Genomic DNA, 10,694 nt, shown 5'->3' on the forward strand with positions numbered 1-10,694 from the left:
CGTCCGGACTGCCTCCTTCCCCGGTCACGACCGTCTCCCCTCGCCCCGCCCCGCCCCGCCCCGGCCCGGGCGACGCGGCCCCTGTGCGCGCGCCGCGGGTGCGCGCGGACGGTGCCGCGAGGAAGGTAAGCTGCTCTGTCCAGCTTCAGCACGTGGGGGCAGCAGGCCCAGGCGGGCTGCCGCGCCCATCAGCGCCCACGGGCAGGGATGATGGGAGCTGCAGTGCGACCCCATCTGGGCGGTCGGGGCGGGCGGTTCCGGAGGAGACCGGGGCAGGAGGCAGTCCGGACGCCCGTGGGGGCTCCGTTCCGGGCGGACCCGGCCAGACTTTCTCTGCGCGCCTCCCGCGCCGCGAGATCCCGGAAGGCCGGCCGGGCGGCCGGAGGTGGCCCGGGAACGCGGGCGAGGCCTGGACCCCCGAGAGAGATCCGGGGCTCGGTTCGGATGGCGCTGCTGCCCGTCGCGCCGGTGCGCGGCCGACCCCCTCCCTGCTCCCCGTGCGGGCACACCGACGGGCCGGGAAGGGGCCTCCCGCGCCCGCCCGGAGCGCGCGCTCCCTGCGGAGGGTCCTGCCCGCGGGGGCTTCCCGCGCGCGCTCCAGGGGCAGCGGCTGCCCGGCTCCTCCGCGGGAGGAGGGCTTCCTTTCCGGGGACGGGCGCAGCGGGGCCGCGCGGCGCAGGGGTCCTCTGCAGGGCGGGGGCTGCCGGGGCGCCCCGGACAGCCGCGTCCCTGCCAGCCCTGCATCGGCAGCGGTGGGAAGGGGCCCGGGAACAGCGCTCCCCGGGGGTGTGCCGAGCCCACTGGGATCCCTCTGGCCTGGGATCCGTGCACACGTGCCTGTACATGCACCTGGCCCCTGCTCACGTGTGCCTACTGTGCGGGAGAAATTGAGCACCCGGGGAGGAGGGAGGTGCCACAGCCGGTTCCTGGGGTGCCTGTGGGCCCTCTTCTGAGCGTATTAAAGAACTCTGCCCCCCGGGGGGCAGAACCGGCCTCCTCAGGAGGAGACCCGAAGGCCAGCCCAGATGCACCCCCAGTGCCCCAGGAGGTGCTGGGGTGGCCTTCTCTGAGGAGGCGGGCAGCGCATGAGCCCAGGTGTGTCTGCAGGATTATGGGTGCTTTCCAAGCATCCCCTCTCAAAGGCCCGCACCCTGAGGTCCTGATGTTTTCCAACCAACCAACTTAGTTCTGTGATGGGCAGTTTGCTATTCAGGAGGTCCCTCAATGAGCATTCCGAAAAAACGTGGCGGTTTCCAAGCATTCCCTCCCAGCTCATAGCCACTTTGAGTTCTTGGCAAGATAAGAAAAAAGTGGGATATAAATTTAATAAATAAATGCATAAATAACAAGGGTACGTCTAAACCTTGGCTGCACCGTTGCTTAGCAGAGGATCCTGGAACAGTAGAGCTGGAAGCAGCCGATGAAGCTGTCGGGCCCAGCCCCCTGCTCAGCGCAGGACTCCCAGTTCAAGCATCCCTGGCCAAGAGCTGTCCGCCTGCCTCTTCTGTGCCTGCAAGGTGGGAGCAGCTGCCACCTCCCTCAGCGACTGGTTCCCTGGTCCCTTCTTATATTGCCGTAACACTCAGGCAGTTTTTCCTCACATTCACCTAGGATCTGGTTTTGTGGATCTCGACCGTGTTATTCCATGGCCTGCGCTCTGGGATGATTGAGAAGTGACCCTGACCCTTCTCTCTGGCAGCCTTCAAGTATTTGAAAAGCGCTGTTGTATCTGCCCCCAGACTGCTCCTCTCAAGGCTGGACATGCCCGGGTCTCTCAGCCTCTCCTCGCAGGGCTTTGTTTCCTGTCCACAGAGCGTCTTCTTTGACCTACAGGGAACCTCCTCCAGTTTGCCTGCGTCTTTCTTCAGCCGTGGTGCCCAGAACTGGAGGCAGGACTCCAGGCGAGGCGTCTCCAGTGCAGAGTAGAGGGGAGCTGGATCTGAAGTGTGCGTTCAATTAACACGGCCCAAATGTAACTCATTTCCCTTTCTGTAGCCACATGACATCGCTGACTCATGAATCAAAGTGCGATACCTCTCACCAGTTGTCTGGCTAAGCCAAGAATCACCCACCTTGTAAAGATGCGTTTGGTTTCTTTTTCCTTGGTGCAGAACTTGGCATTTGTCCCACTGAATGTCATTTTGTGATTTCAGTCCAGCGTTCCAGCCTAGAGGGTTGTTTCTGTCTTCCAGGGTATTAGCTATGCCGCCAAGTTTTGTGTCATCGGCAAATCTGATAAGTGTCCCCTGTACTTCCTCATCCAAGCCATTAATGAAAGTGTTGAAGAGCCCTGGACCCAGGACTGAACTCTGCGGCACCCCACCTGTCACCCCTCCCCAGTTCGAGAAGGTGCCATTAATGAACCCTCCTTGAGTCGGTTCCGTAGCCAACTGTGGATCCGCCTGATCGGTGCTCCATGGCGCCCACTTGCGGCTGGTTTGCTGATTGGGAGGTCATGGGGCACTTTGCCAGAAGCTCTGCTGCAGCCAAGGTGGATTCCACCCACAGCATTCCCACCGTTCATCAGGGAGTGCCCCACCAAAACCCAAATCAGGTGCGCCTGGCAGGATTTGCTCTCGAGGAGTCCATCCTGTGGTTGTGCTCTGTGGGTCCCAGGTTCTCCTTTTTCTTTCCTGAGGATGGGGCAGCATGTGCCCTCCCCCAGTCATCCGGCACGTCCCCCGTCCTCCATGATTTCTCAGGGACAACAGCCGGTGGTTCTGAGAGTTCTTCTGCCCTGTTCTAGGACGCAGTTCACTGGGCTTTGAACTCGTTCGGGACTGGGGGCTTTACTCGATCATTTGGCCATCACTGGAGAGACGCCAGAAAGACAGCCTGGTACAGTGGTTAAAGGTGTGAGACTGGGACTCGGGCGATCCGGGTTTGAGTCCCCGCTCAGCCATGGAGCCAACTGGGTGGCTTTGGCCCAGTCACAGATTCTCAGTTGAACCAACCTCACAGGGTTGTTGCTGTGAGGATACGATTGAGAAGAAGGGGGGGAATTACGGAAGATGCCTTGAGTTCCTCGGAGGAAAAAGGATGGGGAATAAACATACCAATCTCAAGCTGCAATTCTGCTCCTTCAGCTGGTTCTTCAGCTTTACTGAGGAGGTCGTAGGCCTGCGTTTGGGAAAAGACTGAGCCAAGGTCGAAAATGAGCACGTCTGCCTTCCCGACTCCATCCCTGCATGGCTGCCCTCTTCCTTCCACAGGAGGTGGCGGAGGCCCCACCGGCGAGGGTGTTCAAGGATAGGCTGGACATGCACATGGTGGGCATGCTGCGAGTGGAGCCGGGGGTCAGACTAGATGGCCCAGGAGGCCCCTTCTGACCCGCTCTGTTTCTCTGTTTCCTCCGGAGCCTGGCCCTCCACTTCCCTTCGGTGGCCTTTTTATTCTCATGCCTCTCTAAGCTTTCTGTGAAGGCTCATTGCCTGCTTCTGTTTTCTTCAACCTTTTTTTCTTACTGGAATTATCTGCATTTGCACCTTTGGAATTTCCTTTTTAAAGAATTCTCATCCATCTTGGACTTCTTCTCCCACTGCCATGGGAGCTTGCTTATCACTGTTCTGAATTATCGGCTTTCCTAAAATCCAGGGCACATGTGTGGGTACACTCAGCTTTTGCTTCCTTTAGGATCCAGAATCCGAGTTTGGCAAGCTGCGTTCCCCCAGAGTTCCCGTGGCTTCCGCGTTGTCCACTGGGTCTTCCCTGCTGGTTCGTGTCAAGTCAAGGACAACTGCTCCTCTGGCTCTTTCCTCCGCTTTCGGACTTGTGTTACCAGCAGCACAAGCCAGGAATTTCCTCACAGGAGGGGCTGCGCTTGGCCCAATTTGGCTTCCAACAGATAGCGGGAAAATCGAAGCCCCCCCCCCCCCCCGTTCCTACTATTTCCTATCTCCCTCAAACACGGGCAACGCGTTTTTCAGAAGTTTCATTCTCGTCTTCTCCTTGACTGGGTGGTCAATGTAGACTCGGACCAGAATGCTCCTTTTGTTCTTCACTCATTTGTTTTAATCCAGATTCTCTGGATGGGGCTGCTAAGCTCATCCTTCTGTATTTCTGTGCAGAGATATGGGTCTTCAACATAGAGCTCGAGTCCACCTCCCTTTCTGGGTTTGTTTTTCTGTTTTTCCTGAACAAGTTACAGTATATGCTTTAATTGCTGAATTCCAGTCATGGGAGTCGTCCCGTCAGGTCTCAGATATACCTACCAGCTTGCATTCACCCTTCTGTATTAAGGGTTCAAGTCTGTGGTGCTTCTTTCCCATACTCCAGGCCTTAGTCTACAGACATCAAAGACCATGTGCGTTGTAGTCTGGCTTTCTTCCCACAGTCTTTAGAAGACTATTAATGGGAGCTATTGGAGCTGCTCTCCACTGTGGTGCTTAAGCCCGGCTCCCATTGTTAAGCCATCGGTGTCAAGCCCTCCTGATGAAACTTGTCAAGTGCTGGCCAAACACATTCTTCCCAACCATTATGAGGTGAAGCCCCCGCTTGCGACTGTCCACCTTCGGCCTCCCCTGAATCCGAGCACCTCACACCAGTGCCACCTTTGCAGCGAGGCACTCCCCCGGCGTGTCCTCCTTCCTCCGGGTCCTGTTGCTCTCCAGTTTCCTCCCTGAGGCGCCAAAGTGTCTCTGGCCCAGGTGGCCCAGCGAGGGTCTCCCCCAGGCCTTGCTCATCAGCCATGTGCCACACGTGTGAGGGACGGACCAGCGCCAGCCACTTCTGACTGAAACAGGGTGCCTCTGGACACGTTCCCTTCAGCTCGGAGTAGTCTGGAGTCGACTGGAGGGTCAGACTTGCTTATGGCCACTGGATTTCCAGCCTTGGCTTCAGGCTTCTGTCTGGCAGGCCCAGTGACCCGAGGGTGAGGGTAGTTACACTCCAAAGACGTGAACAGAGCGTGGGAGAAGTCAGCCTGGGCCACACGTCACTGTGCGCTTACCTGGTCCGGCACTTTTGAGCCAGTTCATGAACCTAAGCGCAGCTGCTGCGGAACGCGGCAGATTGACGGGCACCCGATGGAGGGTGGGGGGTCTGGAGCCCAAGTGGCCACTGGGCCTCTCCCACTCTGAAAAGCAGCTCCAGGACGGAGTCCAGCTTTCTGACTGGGACACCTTGAAGCAAGAGGGAAGGAGGCTGAAGCACCGCTGGGGCACTGCTGGTCTTGGTGGTACTGCTCCCTCCCCCCCACCCCCCAGGATGCCCCTAAGCTCCTGGGAGAAGCAGCCTGCGCAGCTCTTTCTGTGCTAGCAGCGAGGGCGAAGAGCAGGGACCCGAGCGCAGCCCCCCAGCCCCAAGGTGGGAGCCCTTTGCACCCTCGGAGCCAGAAACCGGAAGGATCCGGTGGCCTCCGGGTGCTGCACAGGGGCCATAGGATCACTTGGCCTGCCAGCCTTTGCCGTTCACACGCCTCCCAATTTTGCAGTCATACAATGCATACAAAATGCAGGCAGTAGGAGAAATGGCACACAAATATGTGCACCTAGTCAGAGGAAGGGAACGGTGGAACCGGTCGCCTAGAGAGGCTGTGGGCTCTCCCATCCCAGAGGCAGAACTGGGCAGCCCTCTGGGTGGGTGGTGCAGACTCGGACCTGCAACGGCAGGGCTTGGACCGAGAGCCTCCTGGGCCCCTCCCAAGTCTACTACTCTGTCTTTCTATGTACCCTAGGGAGAATATGAAAAATATATCATATTAGGAGAATTGCTCACAAGAAGTGTGCATATTAGGCAAATTTTGTGTCCAGATGCAGGCACACAGGGTAACGAGCAGAACAGTGCCAATGAATTTCATGTGAACTTGTTAAAAATTCGCAGACTTGGAAAGAAATGGCTTGGGAAAATTCTTAAGATTGGGTCAAACTGCATGTAAGCCTGGAAAAACCAGAACCCAAGAGACACTGCGATGGACAGATCTGTCCATGTCTGCACACAGCTGGCATGACATCCGAGGCAGTGCTTGTCAAGGCAGGCAGGACTCACGCCCCAGTGGGTGTGCTTAGCACTGGTGCCTCTGCCCCTGAGGGCGGTGGGCACAATGAAGTGGTCGTGAGAGTGCCCCGCAGAGGCCTGGGAGGCCCCGGCTCCAGCCCCGACTCGCCCATGATGCTCACTGGGCCCCTTTTGGCCAGCCACTCACTCGCAGACCCTCCTGCTTCACCGGGAGGATGCTGTGAGATAACGGTGGAGTAGAGGACGCCTGTGTCAGCAGCCGTGGGGTCTCTTGCAAGAGGGACATAAATGTGAGACTAGGCACTTTGAGGAAGGACTTAAACGCCGCACTTTGGGCCGATGGTGGCCCTCGAGGCCAGTGTCTGTGGGCAAGGACTGTCGCCTGCGCGATGCCACAACCTCAGCCCCAGGCTGTCAAAATAAGCAGCCACTGCAAACCCCGCTGCGGTGAGACTGGGCTGAGCCCGCTTAATGGCACAGAAGTGCGGTGGAAGGTGAAAGCAGGGCTCGCTCTCCCAACACTCGGCAGCAGCAGGCCTGGTACAGGTGGCAGAGACACCCCTGCACCCCACGAGAGGGTCTTTCTGCCGTGCAGCAGATCCTCAGCCCGTGGGACTCGTGGCCAGCCGGTAGCCCTGCCTGTTGCAAGGCGCAAACTGGAGGCTTCTGCAGAGCACGCGCTCGGTTTTTCTAAACTGCGTGTCATCTGTGAAGCTGCGGTTTGCAGTTTGGCAGACTGGAAGGCAACGGAAGCACCCGAGGCTGCTCAGGAGGAGGCCCAGGTGGGAGAGCAAGCCCTGGTCCTCCCTGAAAGAGGCGGTGCTGGAGCTCAGACTGGCCGGAGGCTTGCAAAACTCTCTTCCTGATCCCAGGCCTGTGGCAGCGGCTGCTCCGTGGTGGGAAGGGGAGAACTCTGCACGTGCTCGGGCCACTGCATCCTCGCTTCCTGTTCGCCAGCACTGCCGAACACTGATCTTCCGAAACTTTTCTGGGGCTGAATCCGGATGAACCGGGCCCCAGCGCGGTCCGGTCTGCTGCCCCCTTGTGGAAGGAAGCCTTTTCCCGCCCAGCCGGGAGGCCACGCAAGGGATGAGCGGCGCGGTTCGCATGCAGAGTGCCCATTAGAAGAGGGGTCCCCGCGCCCTGAAGCAGCCCCGGGCACCTCCTGGGCCCCTGAGTGCGCCACCCCGCTACCCGCTCCTTTAGGGGCTCACCGGCTCGGCAGGTACCCTTCTGGAGGGACGGGGCGCAGGAAAAGTCGGCGGGGCGGGGAAAGCGGAGCGGAAGGCGCTGCGGGCGGCGGCACTGGCAGTACGGCGCCCGGGGGGGAGCAGGCCCGGGGAGCAGGCAGCTCGCGAGCCCGGGGGCCCGGCGGGGCGGAGGAGGCTCCCAGAGGCCTCGCCTCCCGAGGGCCCCGGCTTGCGGCGCGGGGGCGCGATCTGGGCGCCGAGCGTGAGTCCCGCGAGCCGGAGACGCGGCCGCCAGCCTGGCCCGAGAGGGCGCGGAGCTGGAAGGGGGCGGCGGCCCGAGGGCGACCGTTGCAGGCCGGCGACGAGGGGGAGGCCTTCCCGCCGCCTCCCGCACGCGCACCCGGGCTCGGTGGGGAGAGAAGCCCCCCTTAGTCCGGGCACTGCCCGATGGAATGACCGGCAAGGGGTAGCAAGTAGCCCCGAAGCGGGGCGGGGGGGCACACGTGTCCCTTGTGTTCGGGTCCGCCCCACAACCCAAGGCACGTGGGGTTGGCTGGGCTGCATTTGCTGCCCTTGCCCAGCTCGGGTAGCCCCGCAAACCAGGACGCCTGGGCAAGGGGAGGGACGGGCCTGGGGTGCCCTCGGGGCTCCAAGTGTGCAGCGCCCCCCCCCGCAGGAGGGCGGTAGTGCGGGCTGTGCCATCCCTCCAAAATGGAAGGGGCTTCCACAAAGGGATTCGGGAGGGATTAGCCAAAATGGCTCTCTGGGTGGATCACAAAATATAACAACTATCTACATGATATAAGCTTACAAGTATATCGCAACAGTACAATCACAACAACCAAACACAGACCTCCCCCCATAAAACCACACAATACCCTCAGTCCTTAATAAAGGCACAGTAGCCCAAGATGTAATAAATACCATTCAAATGTTTGAAATTATCTCAATTGCAAATTCGGGTAAATAAAAAGGCCTTCGCCAGGTGCCTAAAAGAACAGCGAGAGGGTGCCAGGCAAACCTCTCTGGGGAGCTGGCGCCAGAATCGGGGTGCCACGACAGAAAAGGCCCTTCTCCTGGCAGCCACCCATGAAAGGGGGGCTCAGATGCCGGGCTTGGGCCTGGGTGGGTGGCCATGGCTGCCTGCACGTGGGTTTGAGGAGTGAGGTGCCTAGGAGACCCTCTGAGCAGCCTCCTGGGCTGACCGGGGAGTGCCAAACAATGCGGCGTTTCTGCTCCAGCTTTGCGCTGCCCGGTCCTTCTGGGCGAGGCCGGCGAGTGACCGACGGAGCGAAGGAGGGGCAGCGGCGGCACGACAAAGGGGGCCGGCCGGGGCCTCCTGGCGCCCTACGGGCGAGCCGCAGCGCCCGGCGCCCAGCCCCGCTGCCCGGCGCCCTCCGCCGGCCGCGGCGCGATGATCGTCCGCCAGGTAAGAGCAGCCGTCGAGAGCCGGGTGCGGAGCTCCGCTAACCGGGGAGAAGGACGCGGGCCCGCTCATTTGCATAATAATAGTCTAGGAGCAAAGCAACAGCGAGCGGCTTGTCTGCTGTTAAATCAAAGGGCTTCATTAGCATTTAATTTTCACTCTCGCAGTCTATCTGGGAAGCCAAGAAGCCAAGGGCCGCTGCAGCCCCGCTCGCCCCTCCCCGCCGAGCCACCGGGAGCGCGCGGGCAGGCAGGGCGGGGGGATGCGGCGGGCCCGGCCCGGCCCGGCCCGGCTCCGGGAGGCCGCGCGGGAAGCGGGGAGCACCCGGCGGGAGCCCCGACCCGCGGAACGGCCCGGGCCCACGAGAGCCCGCCTGCCGCTAGGCCGCGCGGGGCTGCGGCGACCGATGGCCCGAATGCTCCCCGCAGCGCGGAGGCTGAGCCACGCAGGCCGGTGCGCTCTCGCTCGCGCTCTCTCACGCACACGCGCGCCCGAGCAGCGGCACCCGTCACCCGAAGAGGGGCAGGCGAAGCGCCCCCTCCCCCGCCGCCGCCTCTTCCGCGGCAGGACAAGGCAGGCGGAGGCACGCGCGGCCCCCACCCCGAGCGCACGCTGCGCGCCCTGGGCTCGGAAGCAAGCCCTCTCCCGCCCGTGCCCGTGCCCGCGCCCCCGCCCGCGCCCGAGCGCGCGCCCTGTCCCCGCGAGGGGTCCGGAGCAGCTGGTCATCAGCCCCTCGATGCCCCCGCGCCCCTCCCACGGGGAGGCCTCGGGAGCTCCCCTCCTCTGATCACTGGATGTTTGCCTCCTCGTGCTTGTGAGAGCCCTTGTGCTTGAATGGCTTATTAACTTTATTGTCAGGTTGTGCAACGGAGGTTGATCTGCATTAACATCCATGGCCCCGGGGCTTTTGTGAGAAGGTGCAGCTGGGACCAATTCAGTCACCAGCTCCCCCCCCCCGCCCGCCCCAAACCCAGCAGCCTCGCCACCATCAGCTGCTTCTGGAAGCAGCAATGCAGAAGGCGGCTCTGCGGCCTGCGAGGCCGGGAGCTCTGGGCCTTTGCGGCGCCTCGAGCTGCAGCGTGCCCTGCAGATGGCACAGGTGGCCCCTGCAGCGTGCTGGGCTCGGCTCCCTTCTCTGCGCCGCCCCGGAACCTGGGAAGGATGGCCCGGCCAGGCCAGGCCCCCCAGCTCAGTGCCGCGGACAGGTGGGGCAAGCGCTCCTCTCGTGCTGGGGGTGCACGGGACACCCAGAGACCTCCCAGGCCACAGGCCACTGCCCTTGGCCGTCTGCTCACCCGGCGCTCTCGGGCAGAGCGGCTTCTCGCCCCGGAAGGGCGCAAGGAGGCACACGAGGCGGGAGAGGGGCTGGTGGCGGGAGCATTGGCACGCCATGCCCGGCAGACTGCAACGCAGGGCGGGGGCTGAGGGTGGGGGCTGTCTGTCTGGTGAGGAACATTCCCAGCGAGACGAGCACTTGAATGTTGCAGACCCATTTTTTGAGAAGCGGAGCTGCCCCACGTGCTTCTGACAGCCTCTCCAGGGAGCACTGGGGCGGCTGCAGCCGACACCCTGGAGGGCATGCAGGTGGGGGGCCGCACTCTTGGGTGCTCTGAGCCCAGGGCCACCTCCGGGTCCCAGGTGGGACCGTGCTCCATGTCCCGTGGGCAGGAACAACTTCAGCGTCAGCAGGGGCAAACGTGCTCCCGGAAAGGTGCTGTCCATGCGGACGGAGAAAAGGACACAGGGAGCTGCAGCGGGTGAGCGGAAGGGAGGCCATGGCGGTGCCACGTGGTGAAGTCCACTTCCGTTTCCAGCGCCCCTTCTGCAAAGCAGGCGCCTCCGCTGCGCTGGGCCCGGGAACAGCCCTGGAAGACCCCTGAGCTGGACTCTGGCCGGTCCCGCTTCCTGTCCCAGGCTCTGTGTGGGAACCCGGCGCACCCCAGCGAGCGTGCAGGCACCGAGGGCAACAGCCAGCCAGGGCCGGTCCAGCCGGAATCTGATGGACAAGATGACCAAAACAACCCCCCCCCCCCGAACTTTCCATGTTCTTCGACTTTCCATCTTTTGGGCCTCGGGCCTGGCAGTTTAACTATGATCCGGAACTCAGTCCTTGTCCCGTTCCG

The 10,694-nt window shown here is 61.9% G+C and overlaps 1 protein-coding gene across 1 annotated transcript in view; it reads right to left on the reverse strand.

The window, feature by feature from the left end:
* Window positions 1-9,963, reverse strand: part of LOC123035257 (collagen alpha-1(I) chain-like) — a 17,591-nt gene extending 7,628 nt beyond the window's left edge. The window contains exons 1-3 of the mRNA XM_044453245.1: window positions 9,867-9,963; window positions 7,170-7,441; window positions 3,057-3,120 (exon numbers count right to left, since the gene is read on the reverse strand). Of these exons, the coding sequence (XP_044309180.1) occupies window positions 3,057-3,120; window positions 7,170-7,441; window positions 9,867-9,963 (433 nt within the window). The remainder of the gene's footprint in view (window positions 1-3,056; window positions 3,121-7,169; window positions 7,442-9,866) is intronic.
* Window positions 9,964-10,694: the final 731 nt, after the last annotated feature.

Source organism: Varanus komodoensis, unplaced genomic scaffold (genome assembly GCF_004798865.1).
Source record: "Varanus komodoensis strain SLA01 unplaced genomic scaffold, ASM479886v1 scaffold78, whole genome shotgun sequence".
In the NCBI taxonomy this organism is placed as follows: Eukaryota; Metazoa; Chordata; class Lepidosauria; order Squamata; family Varanidae; genus Varanus; species Varanus komodoensis.